The following is a 22,325-nucleotide window of genomic DNA, read 5'->3' as shown; positions in this document are numbered from 1 at the left end:
ATTTTGGTCAAAAATATATAAATTTTTAACCAACATATACAAATATACAGAAGTCCATAAAGTCACCGCGCAGACAGGTCTTTGGATCAATAAAAGCTGGTTTTCTTTATTCCAAAGCAAAGTGCAACGTTTCGGCTGTAATAGCCTTTATCAAGCATGCTCGATAAAGGCTATTACAGCCGAAACGTTGCACTTTACTGTGGGAATAAAGAAAACCAGTTTTAATTGATCCTAAGACCTGTCTGCGCGGTGACTTTTTGGACTTCTATATTGCTATCCTTGGCTGGCTGCCTGGGTAGTCACCTGCACAGAGGTCTCATCCTCGAACCTATACAGATATACATATACAGTGGTCCCTCAAGTTACAATGTTAAATTGGTTCTGGGACAACCATTGTATGTTAAAACCATTGTATGTTGAGACCAGAACTCTATGGAAACCTGGTAATCGGTTCAAAAATGTCATCCAAAAATAGGAAAAAGTGAGAATTAAAGAAAAATAAGTAAATAACTAATATAGATAAATCAAGTCCTTACATATAAAAGTAAGAAAGATCTGCTGGGAGCTGTAATCACTGTCTATGTCAGTGTCTCCCAAGCAGGGAGCCTCCAGCTGTTGCAAAACTACAACTACCAGCATGCCCGGACAGCCAAAGGCTGTCCGGGCATGCTGGGAGTTGTAGTTTTGCAACAGCTGGGGGCACCCTTCTTGGGAAGCACTTGTCTATGTAGAGGACAGGAGCTTCTTCAGGGTCCTGTACAGTACACGCACTGTCCTTAAAAAGTAACATGGAGCCGCCCTCACCTGGTGTCCATAGGAGCAGCTAATCCTGGCCCAAAGAGTAGTACAGAACATGTAATACCTCCCTGTACTGTAGGGGGCGCTAACAGACACCAGTCAGTGCATGCACTTCAGGAATACAGGAGTATTACCAGTGAATGCCCATTCTGATTGGTCAGTTCATTGACACGTTTCACAGATATGGTCTGCCTGTAGCATTGTATGTTGAGTCTGGTTTCAACTTACAATGGTCCAGAAAAGACCATTGTATGTTGAAACTATTGTATGTTGAGGCCATTGTAAGTTGAGGGATCACTGTAATGTTGTTATCTACATTATGTAAAAAGTTTTTGCAAATGACAGGGCCTATTTAATGGTGCTCCAGTTTTCCAGCACTGGCTTTGCTTACATTGCTGCAGCAATGACGTGCCCATATACCCATATGACTACCGCAGCCAATCACTGGCAAGCTAATGACTTGCAGTAGTTTGGGTACATGTCGCTGCAAAAAATAAAAAATAAATAAAAATATAAACGTATGGGTATGTCAACCTTTGCAACATCTTCAGTTGCTTTAAAACAAGTAAAATAAAGAAACGTTGTAAATAGTACTGTTTTGTGTATGCAGCCCTTATGCAGAGCTATGTTTCTTCTTCATGCTTACATACAGCAAACGAACCCTGCAGTCATGTGTTATCTGCACCTCCATCCCCGGAGGACATTCTTGCCTGCGGGGAATTGTGAGGATATGAACTTATAAGATGCTCCCCGCCGGCCCTGCAAGTAGTCCCCCGTGTCTTCGTACTGAACAGAGCGATGACGCGGCCCTTCAATCAACCGGAGGGGGCGTCGCTGCCGGCCGAAGACACGGGACAAGGTAAGAGGAGCTTACCCAGGGGACTACTTGCGGGGCTGGTAGTGACTAGTTTATAAGTTCATATCTTCACCATCCCTGGTTGCAGGAGTGTCCCCCGGGGATGGTGAGGATAAAGATTTTACCCTAGATAGTGTTTGCCAAGTGGTATATAGAGTAAAATCAGAAATTCCGCAGCCAAAAATCTCCTGCGTACAGCAGCGGAGAGCCCAAGCCCTTTTAAACACGCAGCGGGAAACCTGCAAAGAAATCGGCTCTTGTGAATGATCCCTGAGGGTGGTCTTGTCACAGAGGTGGTCTTCTGGGGAGGTTTCAATGTATAACTATATCCTGCAGATTTATTTAAACTATATACTTCTCTTACCAGCTCTCCTTTCACCGCATGCTCTTTGGGATTAACCCCTTGCGTCGTCAGGTATACTAAATAAAAAAAAGAAGAGATTTAAAGCACCTTTCCCATCCGGCCTCTTACATTATTAGCATCGGTAAGGCTGGGTTCACATCATGTTTTAGGCAATACGGGACCGCATATGGCTGGGGGAGATAAAACCGGGTGCTCCCGTATCCCTGCCGTATGCGGCCCATATGTAATGTATTTCAATGAGCCGACCGGAGTGAAAGACTGACTCTGATCGGCTCATTTTTGCCCCATATGCGGTTTTCCCCCCAGACCTAAAACAGTGGTAGACCACGGTTTTAGGTCCAGTGGGAAAACCGCATACGGGAAAAAATGAGCCGACAGGAGTCAGTGTTTCACTCCGGTCGGCTCAATGAAATACAATACATATGGGAGTGTCAGGTTTTAGCTCCAAAGCCCCCCCCCCCCCAAGCCGTATGCGGTCCCGTATTGCCTAAAACATGATGTGAACCGATCCTAACAAAGTAGCACTTACCCCAGAAGAGAGAATTTAAGGTGTATGCAGACACCAAATCTAATTTTGCTTGTTCCAGTGGATCTATCTGCAACAAAAAGAAAAACAACACTGGCTTAATGCATGAAATGTAGACCTTTACAATCCCCCCACACTAAAAGAGCTATTAAAGAGGTGCTTAGCTGGCTCTGCCAGGGAGCTTATGGAAGAACACAAAGTATTTATTTATAAATGTTGTGACGGCCCGCGCCTCTGTTGGACGGCTTCCTAAGGCCGAGCTGTTACTATAACATCCCACAGGCCTGATGTGGTTGAGCGCCATATGTCAACACTGGAAAAGACAGGAAATGAGTTGACCGTAAACGCTAGAGCTGGAACACACAGTCCTCTGCAGAGCGGGTGGGAGTCTGAGGAGTTTTATTGTCCCTCCGAGTGAATAAAGTGAATCGACCGAGCGTGACTGCATGACGCGAGGCGGAGGATTCCTGGGCATGATGTAGGAATCGTGTGTGAAAGTGAAACGGGAGGGACAGACACTGTCGTAGATGAAAACCAGAGCACTGTCATGTAATGGACTGACACCCTTCATAAGGGAATGGTGAAATCACTGTCACTTTAGGAACTTCATTTGAGTGCAGTCAAGAAGTTATCCTAAGGGTCTATTCACACGTACAGTATTCTGCGCAGATTTAATGCACAGGATTTTCTGCTGCAGATTTCAATGTAAACTGATTGACTGAACACAGCTTGAAATCCTGCGCATCAAATCTACGCAGAATACTGGACGTGTGAATAGACCCTTAAAGAGAACCTGTCACGATCTTGTTACATTTTATAATCCTCCCAGTTCACTGCCCCATCATAATAAACCAACCAGTCTTTATTTTTATTATTGGTTTGTTTTCTAGAGTATGTGCTCAGGACAAGTAGGGAGACATCTAGTGGCAGCTTTTTTAAACACGAATAAAACAGAAAACTTAATTTATTTATTTTTAAACATAGTACATTAGAAGGATTTTTTTTATTAAACATACAGAGTACAATAGCAAAAATGTGTTTTAATGTCATTTAATTGTCCACTTTGGACAATCCCTACTTGTCAAACAGATCATATAGTGTCCCTATCTGGAGGCCCCAGTGATCAGCTGTGATCTGTATGGATTCTTGGCAGTAACTGTTTAATTTCCCTGCAGCACCCCCTGCAGGTAAAAGGAAGTAATACACCATGACCATTCCAATCAATGAGTTAGCTAAGTATCTTAGGATAGGTCCTAGGCCTCCAAACTGTGGACCTCCAGCTGTTGCAAAGCTACAACTCCCAGCATGCTCAGACAGCCAATGGCATGCTAAGAGTTATAGTTTTGCAACAGCTGGAGGCCCACAGTTTGGATACCACTGGGATCCGTCCTCCAGAAAGAGAGATGCACTTTGTAACTCCTCACTACTCTGGCCCAGAGATTATAATTCTTAAGTAACCCCTTTATTATAAGGGTTTTCCAATCAATCAATGGCATATTCTCTGGTTGAACTTCTATCATGGCCAATGCAATGGCTGCGTATAGTGTGAGAACATCTCTAGGGTATATTGCTGAGTGTTTCAATGCTAAAAATGGGTTTCAAGCAGATTTAACCCTTAATTCACAGGTTCAGAGCCTAAAACTGCATAACTGAGTGATTCGAATGACATTTTATAACCTTTTTAATGTACATTTAAAAAAATTTTTTTTATATATAATATATATATATATATATATACACACACACACACACACACACACACACACACACACACACACACAGTGATCCCCCGACTTATGATGGCCCCGACATATGATCATTTCAACATATGATGGCCTCTCAGAGCCCATGGTATGTTGAAGGCAGCCTCGACATATGATGCTGCTGTGTGTCGGGGCCATCGTACAAACAGCTATGTGACAGCGCTGACAACTACAGCAACTGACAGATAGTTGTATAATGTGCCCCGTGTGCCCCGTTCTGCCTCCTGTTACTCACATGCTGTCCTGCTAACTCACGCAGGCTTCCACTGTGAGCACCGTGTAAGCCCCGCCCCCCCAGTGCAGCTATAGCCAATAGCCTGCAGCATCTTGCTGCAGGCATCCAATGAGCTGCTCCCCTTCCTTTCCTATAGAGCTGTAGTCGACAGGATGGTAATGGAGGACATTCTGTCCCCCCTGAAGGTATTTAAAGAACTGTACAGTACTGTATGCGATGTCACACATCACATACAATACATATACACTATACACCCCCTACATCAATGTTTCCCTATCAGTGTGCCTCCAGCTGTTACAAAACTATAACTCCCAGCATGCCCAGACAGTCAATGGCTGTACATGCATGCTGGGAGTTGTAGTTGTGCAACAGCTGGAGGCACCCTGGTTTGTTAAACACTCCCCATACACTCCACATACAATGGTCATCCCAGAACCAATTAGCAGTTTCCCATAGAGATATGTATTCAACATACAATGGTTCCGAGGCCCCAGAACCAATTACCATTTTTACATAGACATACGTACTCGACATATGATGGTTTCAACATATGATGGTTCTCCTGGAAACAATTAATATCATATGTTGAGGGACCACTGTGTATATACATATATATATATATATATATATATATATATATATACACATACATACATACATACATACATATACACACACACACACCTACACATACATACACACACACACACACACACACACACATACATACATACAGTGATCCCTCAACTTACAATGGCCTCAACATACAATAGTTTCAACATACAATGGTCTTTTCTGGACAATTGTAACTTGAAACCAGACTCAACATACAATGTACGGACAGTCCAGATCTGTGAAACGTGTCAATGGCCGGAAAACCTGACCAATGAGAATGGACATTTTACTGGTAAACCCCCTGTATTCCTGAAGTGTATGCACTGACTGCGCCCCCTACAGTACAGGGAGGTATTACATGTTCTGTACTATTTACCTGTGCCAGGGTTAGCTTCTCCTTTGGACACCAGGTGACGGAGGCTCCATTTTACATTTTTAGGACATTGCGTGTTCTGTACAGGACCCTGAAGAAGCTGCTGTCCTCTACATAGACCAGTGTTTCCCGACCAGGGTGCCTCCAGCTGTTGCAAAACTACAACTCCCAGCATGCCCGGACAGCCTTTGGCTGTCCGGGCATGCTGGGAGTTGTAGTTTTCCCAACAGCTGGAGGCACCATAGTTGGGAAACACTGACATAGACAGTGATTTACAGCTCCCAGCAGATCTTTCTTACTTTTATATGCAAGGACTTGCTTTATCTATATTAGTTTCTACTTTTTGTTTAATGCTCACTTTTTCCTATATTTGGATGACATTTTGGTGGCTTCAGAACCAATTACCAGGTTTCCATAGAGTTATGGTCTCAACATACAATGGTTTCAACATACAATGGTCGTCCTGGAACCAATTAATATTGTAACTTGAGGGACCACTGTACGTCCTAGAGACATATGAGTGTTTAGACCCTGAATGATCACGAGAACGAGCCAGGAGAAGTGTGTTCTTGGCGCGTTCTGTCACATGACCAGGAAGGACTCAAATAACGTTAGTCTATGGGGCTGTCTTGGTCTCATAGAGCTGGGAGAGGAGAGCACAGCCACATTGCTTCTTTCCCTGCTGGTTCTCGTCATCCATCAGGATCTGAACACTCCGACCTCAAGGGCCTTTGAATATTTATTCTGACAGGTCTCCTTTAAGAAACTGCACTGCAGGTTGAATCACTGAATAAATATTTCCAACATCAAATTCAGTCCATGATAGAGATATCTGGCACAAGGCCATGCTGTGTATTCACTGCAGAGCATTACTGACACCATCAGGCATACACAACAATAAAAGCTTCATCAAGGCAAATCCTTCCAAGAATATGAATACATAGAATTTAACCAGTTACGTGTATGAAAAAGTGTTTGTTTGGGGAACAGACCGAAAGTAGTTAATGGTGAGCGACAATGGTTAATTAGAAATAATGGATCCCTCCCAGTATACATTCGAATATCATTTTTAGTATTCTGACATATTCCTCTAAACAAAACATGAGGAGTGGGCTCTTCGTGCTCGTTCACATTATTGTCGGTCCCCATTAATTCTTGTCCGTTCTCAAATCCATTCAAGCCTTTTGCAAACGGCTGTAAATACCGTAGATTCCATTGAGGTCAATGAGATTTTTTTTTTTACAGTCTTGTCACCCATTTGCACTCGTTTGGTTCCTATTCCATTATTTTTAGCAAAAAGACATTGCATGCAGTATTTTTTTTTTCTCTGCAAAAAAATTACGGGTTAAAAACTGAGCCTTTTATGTTATCCGTTTGCACCCGGGTTTTAAATATCCATTTTTGACCCATTATTATTTCTGAGCATGCTCAGAAGAGGTGAAAGTAGTGGACTCCTGCAGTAGTGTGGGACTACTACTACTCCCATCATGGAAAGGACTCGTTTCCACGATCAGAGTTGTAGCTCCTCCGGCTGTGGGAGTCTGCGGATGGCTGGAGAGACTAAAGTAGTCTGTTCCATGTTGGAGGGAGTAGTCCAGGGACTGAGGGATTGATTGCACCAGGTCTCACTTCCGAGACCCAATGCGATCATAAGCTATTAACCTCTGGAGCGGGCGGCTTGCTCCGCTTCTCTGCGATGTTTATACTGTCTTGTACTTTCATTTTCATATCCCCCGCCGGGAGCCCTGAATTGCCGGCAGCGAGTGGCCATTCACGGCTCTCGGCAGGGTTTTTAAACTTCTACTGTGAAGAATCTCATTTCATTTCCCCGACCCCCGCTCCGAGGGTAATCACAGCAGGGACATTTTACTTCATTTCACGCTGCTCATCCCCGTACCCGACCCCTGCTCCGCATCTCCGAGAGCAATCACATCGCACAGTGGGGTCATGTCACTCCATCCTGTCGGGTACTGGATGAGCAGCGGGGAATGAAGTCTGTTCCAAGATGGGAGGGAAGTAGTTATACCCCCGGCTGCAGGAGTCTGTAGGGGGCTGACTTTTCACAGTAAGGGATAAAAAACTGATGCAAAACGGGAGAAAATCGGAACGGGGACAACGGCTGCGTGAACCTAGATGTCTGCAAAATTTTCTCCATATCCTGGAGGGAAAAAAAAAGATAAAATAGTTTTGTCTTATAGCAAACAGTGCAGAAGGGGGAGGCTCTTGCTCCAACCAGTTATCTTACACTAGATGTGGGACTGAAGGAAGGTGGCTGACCCCTAGGCTTGTGAACAGTGTGCAGAGCTCCAGAACACAGTGCTTCAACATAGCAGGTGGTTCCCACCCCTACTGGAACTGGAGATGGAGATCACAGAGAAGAATCTGCTGAAGACACTTTACACAGGGAACATTTAAAAATAGTACCTGTCGCCAAATAAAGTTTTCTGAACTAACTCAGGCTATGTTCCCTAACTACTCCTAACACCCCTCCAACCCTTAACCTCCCTGGCGGTATGATTCTGTCTGGAAATTTGTACCAAAAGCGGTACAATTTTTTTTTACTGAATTTCACATCTCCCTCCGCCCATTTCACATCTCCCCCGTCACATTCCCCTCTCCCTTGTCACATCCCCCGTCACATTCTCCCCCCTCCTTGTCACATTCTCCCCCCTCCTTGTCACATTCTCCCCCCTCCTTGTCACATTCTCCCCCCCTCCTTGTCACATTCTCCCCCCCTTGTCACATTCTTCCCCCCTTGTCACCTTCCCCCCTTGTCACCTTCCCCCCTTGTCACATTCCCCCCCTTGTCACATTCCCCCCCTTGTCACATTCCCCCCTTGTCACATTCTCCCCCTTGTCACATTCTCCCCCTTCATGTTACATTCCCCTCCCCCTGTCACATCCCCCCCTTGTCACATCCCCCCTTCATGTCACATTCCCCCTTCATGTCACATTCCCCCCCCCCAGTCACATTCCCCCCCCCCAGTCACATTCTCCCCCTTGTCACATTCTCCCCCTTGTCACATTCCCCCCTTTGTCACATTCATCCCCCCCCCTTGTCACCTTGTCCTGCAGCAGAATACACTAGGTTTGCCGGCAGATTTCAAACCTAGTGTATTTCCTGCAGAACAAGCCCTTTCCCCTTCAGCCAATCACAGGCTTTACACCACTGCGGCCTGTGATTGGCTGAAAAGTGAAAGGTCCTAGAAGATGAATAGTGAAGAGAGGACACCCCGGACCGCACGGAGGGGAACGGCATCTGCAGGGACCGGGATTAGGTAAGCAAAAGTTTTTTTTATTTTGCTACTTCTTCCTTTTACACTTAGCTCAGTGTTTTTCTACCAGGGGGCCTCCAGCTGTTGTGAAACTACTACTCCCAGCATGCCCGGACAGCCTTTGGCTGTTCGGGCATGCTGAGAGTTGTAGTTTTGCAACAGCTGGAGGCCCCCTGGTAGGGAAACACTGACTTTTAGTATTTTTCTTTACCTGCTCTGGCCGGCCCCCGCAACGGGAGCCGACCAGAGCAGATAATCACATGTTTTCCCGGGGGCTGCATCCCTATATCGCATTGCTTTTGCGATATATCATGCAGCCCGGCCGGGAACTCTGCAATTCTACCCCGAGCGTGACTCGGGGTTACCGATCCTGGCAGGGAAAATTAACCCCGAGTCACGCTCGGGATTACCGCTCAGGAGGTTAAAAAAAAAAATTCTTCTTGCTGAAATCTCCCAGCAGGAGAAAGTGGGCGTTTTTCAGCAGGCAGGACATCACTGAAGCCTGCTGAGGAACCACTTCTACCCTCACATCGTTGCAGTGATGTGATGAATAGAAGACCTCAGGCTCTTTGCAGCTGTCAGTGAGGCTCTGTGCAGCTGTCAATCAAGCTCAGTGCAGAGAAACACTTCCTGAGTTTGGTCTCCTGCCAGACCAGGAGGAGACCAAACTCACTGCATTAATTGTGGCAGGTAACAGAACAGAGCCACCTAGAGTTTTTTTTCTATTACATTTTAAAACATTTATGTTGATAATTTTAAAAACAAGTGAATGGGGGAAGTGTTGCTAATTAGACAAAGAACATTAAATAAAAACTTTGGTGACAGGTACTCTTTAAGTAAAAATAACTTCACTTCAGTACACATGAAAGCCTAATAATCTCAAGGGATTAATGCAGCTACATTTCAGTGTCCGTACTATGGTCAAAAAAAATTTAGCCCACCATGGTTTAATAGGGTTTATTCAGGATCAGAAAAACCTAGATACTTTCTTTATAAAAAAAAATTAAAATAAATAAAATAATTTTTTTTTTTTTTTAAAGCGTCACATTTTTCCTCAGATTGTGTGTGGTATTAAAACTCGGCGCCATTCAAATCAGTGAAGCCAAGCTGCAATACCACACACAACCTGAGGACATGAGTAACTTTTTCTGGAAGAAATAAATTTCTATGGGAGGGCCGGAGATGCCAGAGTACAGCACTTGGGCCTCATCGGCGCTCCCATAGAGAATGAATGGAGCACGTGCTGCCTCAGCAAGCACTCTGCTCAGAGAGCCGAGGGCCCATTCAGGACATCACAGAGGGTCCCAGCCATCATACTGCCCATGATCAGACACTTCTCCCCTATGCTGTGGATAGAGGATAAGTTACTTTTCGCTGCACAACGCCTGAAGGAAGTGAAGGAAGATTAAATTGCCATTTAGATCATTTAAACTACGGGGTATCTGCATTCTGGGCCTGTAATACAAATGTTACATTAGAAAACTCATCTAGATCAAACTGTGTGCCTCCAGCTATTGCAAAATTACAATTCCCAGCATGCATGGACATGCTGGGAGTTGTAGTTTTGTAACAGCTGGAGGCACACAGTTTATAACAAAAAAATAAAAAATAAAATGATTTAGATGAAGCCTTAACTCAGTGTTTCCCAACCAGGGTAGCTCCACATGTTGCAAAACTACAACTCCCAGCATGTCTGTAGTTTTTCCACATATGGAGGCACCCTGGTTGGGAATCACTGCCTTAATCTATAAAAGTGTTTAGGACGTGTTTAGGACTTACTTTTTGGAGTAGCTCAGATCTGGGGACAGACATCATTTTGTTCAACATTTCATCAACATTGGTCACAGAGTTATTAAAAGCCACCAGATACTCATGGATTTCCATGGGATATTCCTCTGTAGCCATGTCTTCTCCAGCCATGATCCTCTGGGGACAAGAAGAAAAGAAATGGGTCATTTAATAATAAAAAACTAAAACTAAAAAAAATATATATATATTTTAGCATAGAATAGAAAGAAAGAAAAAAACAGAATAAAAATATACAAGCTTGCTGATAAAAGGTTTCTATGCATGAGGATCCAATATATGTGAAGGATATATTTTATTTTTTAAATACAATATATTTTAGCAATACACAGTCATGGCCGTAAATGTTGGCACCCCTGAAATTTTTCAAGAAGATGAAGTATTTCTCACAGAAAAGGATTGCAGTAACATATGTTTTGCTATACACATGTTCATTCCCTTTGTGTGTATTGGAACTAAACCAAAAAAGGGAGGAAAAAAAGCAAATTGGACATAATGTCACACCAAACTCCAAAAATGGGCTGGACAAAATTATTGGCACCCTTAACTTAATATTTGGTGGCACACCCTTTGGAAAAAAATAACTGAAATCAGTCGCTTCCTATAACCATCAATAAGCTTCTTACACCTCTCAGCCGGAATGTTAGACCACTCTTCCTTTGCAGACTGCTCCAGGTCTCTCTTATTGGAAGGCGCCTTTTCCCAACAGCAATTTTAAGATCTCTCCACAGATGTTCAATGGGATTTAGATCTGGACTCATTGCTGCCACTTCAGAACTCTCCAGCGCTTTGTTGCCATCCATTTCTGGGTGCTTTTTAATGTATATTTGGGGTCATTGTCCTGCTGGAAGACCCAAGATCTCAGACGCAAACCCAGCTTTCTGACATTGGGCTGTACAGTGTGACCCAAAATCCATTGGTAATCCTCAGATTTCATGATGTCTTGCACACATTCAAGGCACCCAGTGCCAGAGGCAGCAAAACAACCACAAAACATCATTGAACCTGTGTTCTTTTCTTTGTAGGCCTCATTCCATTTTCAGTAAACATCAGAATCATGTGCTTCACCAAAAAGCTCTATCTTGGTCTCATCTGTCCACAAGACGTTTTCCCAGAAGGATTTTGGCTTACTCAAGTTCATTTTGGCAAAATGTAGTCTTGCTTTTTTTATGTCTGTGTGTCAGCAGTGGCGTCCTCCTGGGTCACCTGCCATAATGTTTCATTTCATTTAACCCCTTAAGGATGCAGCCCTTTTTCACCTTAAGGACTGAGCCCTTTTTCGCAATTCTGACCACCGTCGCTTTACGAATTAAATAACTCGAAAACGCTTTTACCGAATATTCTGATTCTGAGATTGTTTTTTCGTGACATATTCTACTTTATTTTGGTGGTAAATTTTCGGCGTTACTTGCATCCTTTTTTGTTGAAAAATCCCCAAATTTCATGAAAATTTAGAAACTTTAGCATTTTTCTAACTTTGAAGCTCTCTACTTGTAAGGAAAATGGATATTCCAAATAAATTTAATTTTTATTCACAAATACAATATGTCCACTTTATGTTGGCATCATAAAATGGACATATTTTTGCTTTTTGAAAAAACTTAGAGGGCTTCAAAGTAGAGCAGCAATTTTCAAAAATGTCATGAAAATTGCAAAATCTGAAGGGACAGATGTTACAGAACTACAACTCCCAGCATGCCTGGGCAGTCTAGGCATGCTGAGAGTTGTAGTTTGGCAACATCTGAAGGGCTACCGTTTGGGCACCACTGTAACAGTGGTCTCCAAACTGTGACCCTCCAGATGTTGTCTGGACATGCTGGGAGTTGCAGTTTGGCCTTCCTAGTGGTTGCCAAAGTAAAGATCACCTTACTTTCACTCTCCCCCCCCCCCAGCGTCACTTCCCTACCTGTGCCTGTCTCCAGCGACGATCCGGGGTCCCCAGGCATCTTCTCCTCCAGGTACCGGCCTCCATCTTCTCCCCATGACATCCAGGGGTGGGCAGAACGGGAGGTTACCCACTGTCCTGCCCTGCCATTGGTCATAATCAGTTCTGACCAATGGCAGGGGACAGGAGGAGATCGCAGCACTGCGACCTCGCTCCTAGCCCTCAGGATGATCGGAGCTGTCACTGACAGCTCCGATCATTCCTATTTTCCGGGTCACCAGAGACCCCATCAGCCCAGAATAGCAGAAAATCGCAAGTCTGAATTGAAATGCGATTTTCTGCGATCGCCGACATGGGGGGGGGGGTCTCAGGACCCCCCTGGACGATGTGCCCGGATGCCTGCTGTATGATTTCAGCAGGCATCCCGGTCCTGTCCCCAACTGGCCAGCGGTGGGGACCGGAATTCCCACGGGCGTATACATACGCCCCACGTCCTTAAGGACTCGGGATGCAGGGCGTATGCATACGCCCGGCGTCCTGAAGAGGTTAAATGTCGACGGATAGTTCACGCTAACACTGATGCTCCCTGAACCTGCAGGACAGCTTGAATATCTTTGGAACTTGTTTGGGGCTGCTTATCCACCAACCGGACTATCCTGTGTTGAGACTTTTCATCAATTTTTCTCTTCCGGCCACACCCAAGGAGATTAGCTACAATGACATGGGTTGCAAACCTCTTGATAATGTTGTGCACTGTGGACCATGGCAAATCTAGATCTCTGGAGATGGACTTGTAACCTTGAGATTGTTGAAAATTTTCCACAGTTTTGGTTCTCAAGTCCTCAGACAGTTCTCTTCTCTTTCTGTTGTCCATGCTTAGTGTGGCACACACAGACACACAATGCAAAGACTAATTGAACTTCTCTCCTTTTTATCTGCTTTCAGGTGTGATTTTTATATTGCCCACACCTGTTACTTGCCCCAGGTGAGTTTAAAGGAGCATCACATGCCTGAAACAATCTTTTTCCACAATTTCGAAAGGGTGCCAATCATCTTGTCCAGCCCATTTTTGGAGTTTGGTCTGACATTATTTCTTATTTGCATTTTTCCTCCTTTTTTTGGATTAGTTCCAATACGCACAAAGGGAATAAACTTGTATAGTAAAACATGTGTTACTGCAATCCTTTTCTGTAAGAAACACTTCATTTTCTAGAAAAATTTCAGGGGTGACAACATTTACGGCCATGACTGTATGTAGAGGAGAAACTAAGCCACATTTTCAATAAAGACCTAAGTAACTTTTGCGCCATAATAAGTAATAGAGATGAGCGAAGTTACAGTGATTTGATTCATCACGAACTTCTTGGCTCGGCAGTTGCTGACTTTAACCTGCATAAATTAGTTCAGCTCCGGTGGGCTGGAAAAGGTGGATACAGTCCTAGGAGAGAGTCTCCAGCCCACCGGAGCACCTGAAAGCTGAACTAAATTATACAGGTTAAAGTCAGCAACTGCCGAGCCGAGAAGTTTGTGACGAAGCGAATTACTGTAACTTCGCTCATTTCTAATAAGTACAAAGCAATAATAAAAATGCTTTGCAAGGTGTCCATAGTCTTTAAACACAAGGAACTTGGTAAAATAAATAATAATTATTAATAATATGATAAAAGAAACATCTTATCAATTGTTGATTGGTTATTGTGACCATTGAAATATAATTGGTAATCACGCTTATAAAGAGAATTGTCCACAAACATTTGTGCACATCCCTTTGTACACTTCATGCTCAATCGTAGAGGACACGCCATTGAAGCCTTTCAGTATTGTGCTTCTTCTCTCTAAAGCCGTTACTCGCCCCATACAAGCACCCGCAGCATTACAGCTGGACGTGTTAGCGGTTCAATAAGAATGCTAGTTAAAAAATAAATTTACCAGGCTACGCTAAACTAACAAAAACAAACTAAGGAAAGTGCGCTCCAAACTGGTGCGGCCTATGCCAAAATCAACAACGTCACGGCACGTTCACACCGACATATGATGCCAGAGAAACAGACCTCACACACATCCATAATACCCTCGAGGTAATCCTGTTCTAAATCCTTTAAAATGATTGTTGGGTAAGGGAGTGGCCAGTAAGAAATATTGTTGAGATACTATAACAGGATGAGACTGGAACGGATTGAGAAATACCCATCACGTACACAACTAGGAAGTGCTGACTTTTGATCTGTTGTAATAACAACGTAAGTGAGTGGCAAATATCCACTTGGCATAATCTAAAGGAAAAAAAAGAAAACGTATATACTCTGCCGGGTATTGATGCCAGGGAGTCTTTAAAAATTCTGTTCTGTTACATGGATTAATAAATTTAAAGCGGGTTTCCAAAGTGTCAAGCGATGGGTCAATGACGCCAATTCACTACCATCTGCAATGAATGTTGGGAATTTAAAGGTTTACCATAGGCCAGAGAGGAGCAAATTCTACAAGGTCCTGGTCTCCAACCAGTGGGTCATGGGGCCACTGCTTCTGGATCTGCTATAGAAGCTAGTGAAATCCCATCCTCCCCTTCCCTACATCATCTGTCACATAAAGCAGTTGTCTAGTTCCCACCAAAATTGGTGGCTTCGGCTAACTTTTTTTCTAAAGTGTATTAAGTGCCTTAAAGGGGTAATCCGGAGAAAACAAAATGTTTTCAAATCAGCTGGTGCTAGAAAAATAAATAGATGCTTGTTCACCGACACGCCCCCTGCTCTGGAGAGGATTACAGGGGAGGTGAGCAGACTTATGGAGGACATATCTAGCCAGAATTGGACAGAAAACATAAAATTCACAACTTCAATATCCATTATACAATGTGGGTACTATGCATGCTTTTTTTTTAGTGTTTTTTTAAGCTATAAACAGGTAAGCACAAGGTCTCCATTTTTCTCTAATAATAGGCTATGCTGTACTATATAAACAATAAATTTTAAAATTTTAAAAAATGCAGTGGAAGAAGCGCACAGTTTAATCAGTCAGGGTCTCAGTCCTAAGACCACCTCCGATCCTCAAAGCCCAACTGTTACCAAATTTTTTACCCTGCAGACTACTACCATAACAGTACTGTTGATAAACTCAATGCAGCCGTACCTTTGGCTAAGCTTTTCCATGACTTATTAGCCTAAAAATTGTTTTGCCAGTCAGTTACAGTCGGATAGGCATGGCTGGGGTTCGCAATGCCCCGCTGCCGTCAAGCCTATCTTCTCTACATCAGCACAGGGACTGCTCTGTGATATACACAGAGGTCCTCAGTGCATGCGCCCTGATGTCCTGGATGTGCAGGCATGGCGCCAGTGCCTCTCGCACTAGCAGCCTGTGCTATCACTAGAGGCAGAGAGCTTGCGCCCTTGCCTCTAGCACTGCACATGCACAAGAAGGTGTCAGAAGGAGCGAGCGAGTACTCGCTCTGTAAATTCACACCGGGCCGTGCGCACATCCAGGACAACCAAAGGTACAGCTGCATTGAGTTTATCAACCATACTATGAAGGTAGTAGTCTGAGGGATAAAAAATTGGTGACAGTTGCTCTTTAAGGATCGGAGGTGGTCTTAGGACTGAGACCCTGACCGATCAAAACTTTTGACATGCCTGTTTTAAAGCTACAACTCCTGGCATAGCCCGCATGCTGGGAGTTGTAGTCTTGCAACAGCTGGAGGCACACTGTTTGGAAGACTCCGATTTAGACACTGGCCTTATTGTATATTTTAGCATTATTTTTGTTTTCTCCTTTTTATAATTTAGTTAGTAAAGATTATAAAAAGTATCTCTCCCTCATAGAAGGAAGGACTTTTATAAAAGTAAAAAAAAAAAAATTTTAAGAAAAAAATAAAAAATAAAGCCTATTACTTGTTTTAGGCCAATAGATAGTTAATTCAAACAACACATACACAAGCCGTTCCCTATCAGCTATGCTCCCCGCACTGAACCAGATCCAAGTGTAGGGTTCACTGAGCCCTATGAATAGCGGAGCGGGAAGGAAGCGCACACATGGGTGAGTTTATGAGGTCATGATATGTTCCATATCAGCTGTGGTCAATAGCAATGAACTGGATCAGAGAAGAAGAAGAAAAGGGGAGATGACAGCTGAGAAGAATACATCATATTTATCAGATCTAGGTCGGCTGTAGAGTCATAATACACGCTTAATTTGGGGGTCATCACTACAAAGATAGCGAGGGCAGGCGGGAGAAGACATTCTGAGCTACACGAAGTACGTTGTACCAGATCTTGTGAAAAAACAAAATGCAGCACCTTGTTTAACGACGTGTTCGCCAATTGTTTCCCCCCCTTTTTAAGGGTATGTGTTCTCTGAGAAGGGGGGGGCTTAAAATGTGGCAAAAAAAGTATGATAATATGTGTCAAAAAGAAAAATTGCCATTAGCTAAACTACTTAAAGGGGTACTCCTCTGCTCAACGTTCAGAACAGTTTGTTGGAAACGGCAGCTTGTGACGTCATAGCCCCGCCCTCTCATGACATCATGCCCCACCCCCTCAATGCAAGTGTATGGGAGGGGGCATGACGGCTGCCACACCCCCTCCCATAGACTTGCATTGAGGGGGCGGGGCTATGACGTCACAAGCTTTCGGCGCCAGCTCAAGTGTTTGGAACAGTTTGTTCCAAACGCTGAGCAGCGGAGTACCCCTTTAATAGGTGGTGCACACTTAGAGCAGACAGTGTAAGGGCTCATTCACAGTGTGAATGATACGGCAGATTCTCCTTGAAAACAATAAGCGACGACTGCACTGTATTTTCCGCAGCAGAACTCCAAAGGGGAATTCTCCTCTGAAAGTACATAGTGTGAACAGCTCTAAGATGCCCTGGTGTGAACCCAGACTAAGGCTGCATTCACACTACGTTTACAGCCTATGTCTGCCGGATCCGGCTGGGAAATTTCAAAACCGGGAGCTCCCGTATCCCAGCCGGACCGGCGCCTAAACCCATTCACTTTAATGAGCTGACCAGAGTCAGACCACGGTTTTAAGTCCGGTCACAAAACTGGATACGAGACAAAAATGAGCTGACCGGAGTCACTGTCAGACTCTGGTCGGCTCATTAAAGTGAATGAGAAGCTGCACCGTAGGATGCAAACTAGGGATTGACCGATATCGTTTTTTTAGGGCCGATACCGATAATCGGTGCAGGTTAGGGCCGATAGCCGATAACTTATACCGATATTTCGGTATAAGTTATCGGCTATTTAACCCCCTGCGACACCGCTGCAGATCATTGATTTAAAGCGGGCGCTTTAAATCAATGATCTGCAGTGGCTTTTGCAGGGCCATAGGCCGCCGCCACCACCCGCTTCTCTCCCACTACCTGCCAGGGTGCTCCGGGCCATCCATCCATCGTTCCTGTAGTGTCCGGGGGCGTTCCGGGTGGAGGGTGGTCCGGGCTGTCCTTCTTCTCCGGCGGGCCTCTTCTCCACTCCGGGCAGGCTCCGGCCTAGTACGCTGCATAGACGTCGCTGCGCAGTGACGCCCGTGCGCAGCGACGCACCTGACGTCACGGCGTAGCGGCGTCTATGCAGCATACTAGGCCGGAGCCTGCCCGGAGTGGAGAAGAGGCCCGGAGAAGAAGGACAGCCCGGACCGGAGCACCCTCCACCCGGAACGCCCCCGGACACTACATGAAGGAAGGATGGCCTGGACCACCCCCATTACGGGTAAGTTTAATTTTTTTATTCACTCGGAGGGTGGGGGAGGGGCCCGACCGGTATAGGAAAAAATCCATACCGGTATACCGCCTAGCATCACGGTGGGGGGTGCGACGCGGTGCGGTGGGTCGGAGGTGCGGTGCGGCGGGTCGAGGGGGGTGGCGGTCGCGGTGCGGTGGGGGCGGTGCGGGGCATTATCGGCAAGATAATTGCCGATACCGATAATGCCCAAAATCGTGATTATCGGCCGATAATATCGGCTATACCGATAATCGGTCGATCCCTAATGCAAACACAGTGTGAATGCAGCCTAACAGAGAAACTGTTAGACCGGGTTCACACTGCGGAATTTCCGACCGGAAGGTAACGCGTAGGTGAATGGGTTTTCCTTTAACCCATTCACATTGCGGAATTTTCTGGTTGGCATTTCCGACATAAAATTCAGATCAAACTCCTCCACCAGAACGTTGAACCTGCTCAATTTTCTGGCGGAATCTGCGCGACATTGCCCGTTCAGTCCTAGCGCCGACTGATTCAGTTGGTGCTTGCCGAACTCAGAATCTCCAGATGGATATTGTCAGGCTGTAAATTCCAAAAAGTGAATGGCACAGCTCTTTACACTGGGTAGGAGCTGTACTGCGGTTATCCCATTCAGTGATACCAGGTGTATGGAGCTGTATCTGAGCCCACAGAGGTCCCATCAAACATCCGGCCAGCAGGTGCTGGGAGTCAGATCTCCATCAACAGATCGCTATGCTGCAGAGCTAAAAAAAAATATATATATATATATATATATATATATATGGAAGTTGTAATAACTGTATAAGGGTACATTCACACATACGTAATTTGTTGTGGATTTGCTGCAGTTTCTTTGAAGTAAATGGTTAGCAACAGTCTGCTGCAGAATTTCTGCAGCAGATTATGTATGTGTCAATGTACCCTGATATTGCTATTAAAACTGGAATGCTAGCTTCAGTGTCACGACACCGAGATCTGTTTCCTGGGATCCCCCTCTACTATTACCCGTGGTCTTCGTTGTGGCGTCCAACTGGTGCTGGCTGCCATGGTGACATCCCTATCTTGTATCCAGTGACATTAACCACCCATCATCATCAATCTAGAAAACCCTGCTATCACCGAAGACATAAACAAGTCCAGAAAGGTCGTGCCCCCATGACGTGTGCCAGTTTTCTAGGCGCTGCGGAAGGTGGCATCCTCCATTAAGGCTCTTAATCTGTGCCGGATACAGATTAAATTAGACAGGTAACCACATCAATAACCGAACAATGACTGGCAACCTGTAGGGAAAGCAAACGCAAAAAAATCTACTCCACTCTTTGGCAATAAAATTTGCTTAAATACTTTCTGGGCACGGCGCCATCTTTAACTTCCCTGGCCTGAAATCATCAGGATGAGCATGAGGTATTTACATACAGTATTTAAAACAAAGTACAGCCTTCTGTTGCAAAACTACAACTCCCAACATGCCCGGACAGCCAAAGGCTGTCCGGGCATGCTGGGAGTTGTAGTTTTGCAATAGCTTGAGATACCCTGGTTGGGAAACGCTGGGATAGGGAAAAATTGTCTGATTATGGGGACCACTCCCCCCCCATGATCTCCAGAACAGGGCCACGACTCTTCCAGAACACACACATATATATTATATATTATATATATATATTATATATATTATATATTATATACGTGTCTCGGGAACCTCCCAGTTTAGAAGAGGTTTGCTATGGGGATTTTCTTCTAAACTGGGCGGTACCCAAGACACGTGTCATCAGAGAGCACTTAGACAGAAAAGAACAACTTAACTTCAGAAGCTCATAAGTACTAAAAGGATTTAAAAATAATAATAATAGAAGTAATTTACAAATCTTTTTAACTTTCTGGAGCCAGTTGATATATAAAAAAAATAAGTTTTTTCCTGGAATACCCCTTTAACCCCTTAAGGACGCAGGACGTAAATGTACGTCCTGGTGAGGTGGTACTTAACGCACCAGGACGTACATTTACGTCCTAAGCATAACCGCGGGCATCGGAGCGATGCCCGTGTCATGCGCGGCTGATCCCGGCTGCTGATCGCAGCCAGGGACCCGCCGGCAATGGCCGACGCCCGCGATCTCGTGGGCGTCCGCCATTAACCCCTCAGGTGCCGGGATCAATACAGATCCCGGCATCTGCGGCAGTTCGCGATTAAAATGAACGATCGGATCGCCCGCAGCGCTGCTGCGGGGATCCGATCATTCATAACGCCGCACGGAGGTCCCCTCTCCTTCCTCCGTCCGGCTCCCGGCGTCTCCTGCTCTGGTCTGTGATCGAGCAGACCAGAGCAGGAGATGACCGATAATACTGATCTGTTCTATGTCCTATACATAGAACAGATCAGTATTAGCAATCATGGTATTGCTATGAATAGTCCCCTATGGGGACTATTCAAGTGTAAGAAAAAATGTAAAAAAATGTAAAAGTAAAAGTAAAAAAAAAGTGAAAAATCCCCTCCCCCAATAAAAAAGTAAAACGTCCGTTTTTTCCTATTTTACCCCCAAAAAGCGTAAAAAACATTTTTTATAGACATATTTGGTATCGCCGCGTGCGTAAATGTCCGAACTATTAAAATAAAATGTTAATGATCCCGTACGGTGAACGGCGTGAACGAAAAAAAATTAAAAAAGTCCAAAATTCCTACTTTTTTAATTCCTTTTATTAAAAAAAAATTATAAAAAATGTATTAAAAGTTTTTTATATACAAATGTGGTATAAAAAAAAAGTACAGATCATGGCGCAAAAAATGAGCCCCCATACCGCCGCTTATACGGAAAAATAAAAAAGTTATAGGTCATCAAAATAAAGGGATTATAAACGTACTAATTTGGTTAAAAAGTTTGTGATTTTTTTTAAGCGCAACAGTAATATAAAAGTATATAATAATGGGTATCATTTTAATTGTATTGACCCTCAGAATAAAGAACACACGTCATTTGTACCATAAATTGTACGGCGTGAAAACAAAACCTTCCAAAATTAGCAAAATTGCGTTTTTCGTTTTAATTTCCCCACAAAAATAGTGTTTTTTGGTTGCGCCATACATTTTATGATATAATGAGTGATGTCATTACAAAGGACAACTGGTCGCGCAAAAAACAAGTCCTCATACTAGTCTGTGGATGAAAATATAAAAGAGTTATGATTTTTAGAAGGCGAGGAGGAAAAAATGAAAACGTAAAAATTAAATTGTCTGAGTCCTTAAGGCCAAAATGGGCTGAGTCCTTAAGGGGTTAAAGGGGCTGTCTGGAGAAAGAAAACTTTTGTATTGCGTCATAAGTTTAATAAAGCAACTTACTAATATAACGTTATAAGTCTATATCAGCTTGTTGCTATGACATCCAGTCACACTCTCTAAATACAGATGCCCCCTCCTGTCTGCTCTGGACTAGACCAGTGATGTGAAGGGGATCTTATATTACTGCTCATAAGATTCTAAGGTAGAAGGAATCCCCTCTCTGTCACAGTAGTTTCCATCAGAACAGACTCACTGCTGTCTTTTCTGAGAAAGGCTTCTTATTGCTTTAAAGGGGTACTCCGGTGAAAACCTTTTTTATTTTTTTTAAATCAACTGGTGCCAGAAAGTTAAACAGATTTGTAAAATTACTTCTATTAAAAAAAATCTTAATCCTTCCTGTACTTATTAGCTGCTGAATACTACAGTGGAAATTCGTTTACGTTTGAAACACAGAGCTGTCTGCTGACATCATGACCACAGTGCTCTCTGCTGACATCTCTGTCCATTTTTAGGAACTGTCCAGGGTAAAAGGAAATCCCCATAGCAAACATATGCTGCTCTGGACAGTTCCTAAAATGGACAGAGATGTCAGCAGAGAGCACTGTGCTCGTGATATCAGCAGACAGTTCTGTGTTTCAAAAAGAAAAGCATTTCCTCTGTAGTATTCAGCAGCTAATAAGTACAGGAATGATTAAGATATTTTAATAGAAGTAATTTACAAATCTGTTTAACTTTCTGGCACCAGTTGATTTAAAAAAAAAGTTTTTCACCGGAGTACCCCCTTTAAAGTCTATTGAACAGTAATAAAAGCTCCCCCCTTCACATCACTGATCTGGTCCACAGCTGGC

At 44.0% G+C, this 22,325-nt stretch overlaps 2 protein-coding genes across 3 annotated transcripts in view; one reads left to right on the top strand and one right to left on the bottom strand.

Annotated features, from left to right (window-relative positions):
* The window catches only part of C1D (C1D nuclear receptor corepressor), a 33,620-nt gene that overhangs the window by 10,543 nt on the left and 752 nt on the right, over positions 1-22,325 (bottom strand). Inside the window, exons 2-4 of the mRNA XM_056567921.1 lie at positions 10,585-10,729; positions 2,548-2,614; positions 2,019-2,074 (exon numbers count right to left, since the gene is read on the bottom strand). Of these exons, the coding sequence (XP_056423896.1) occupies positions 2,019-2,074; positions 2,548-2,614; positions 10,585-10,725 (264 nt within the window). The 5' untranslated portion in view covers positions 10,726-10,729. The remainder of the gene's footprint in view (positions 1-2,018; positions 2,075-2,547; positions 2,615-10,584; positions 10,730-22,325) is intronic.
* The window catches only part of LOC130362843 (uncharacterized), a 195,681-nt gene continuing 189,979 nt past the window's right edge, over positions 16,624-22,325 (top strand). The window contains exon 1 of one of the 2 annotated variants that reach the window (XM_056567914.1): positions 16,624-16,647. The gene's annotated coding sequence lies outside the window, so the exon portion shown is untranslated. Of the gene's footprint in view, positions 16,648-16,710; positions 16,742-22,325 lie in introns of those variants that run through there. The other variant, XM_056567913.1, reaches the window with a different exon arrangement.

This window comes from Hyla sarda, chromosome 3 (genome assembly GCF_029499605.1).
Source record: "Hyla sarda isolate aHylSar1 chromosome 3, aHylSar1.hap1, whole genome shotgun sequence".
NCBI classification, from domain to species: domain Eukaryota; kingdom Metazoa; phylum Chordata; class Amphibia; order Anura; family Hylidae; genus Hyla; species Hyla sarda.
This window is presented reverse-complemented; position numbering and strand designations above follow the sequence as displayed.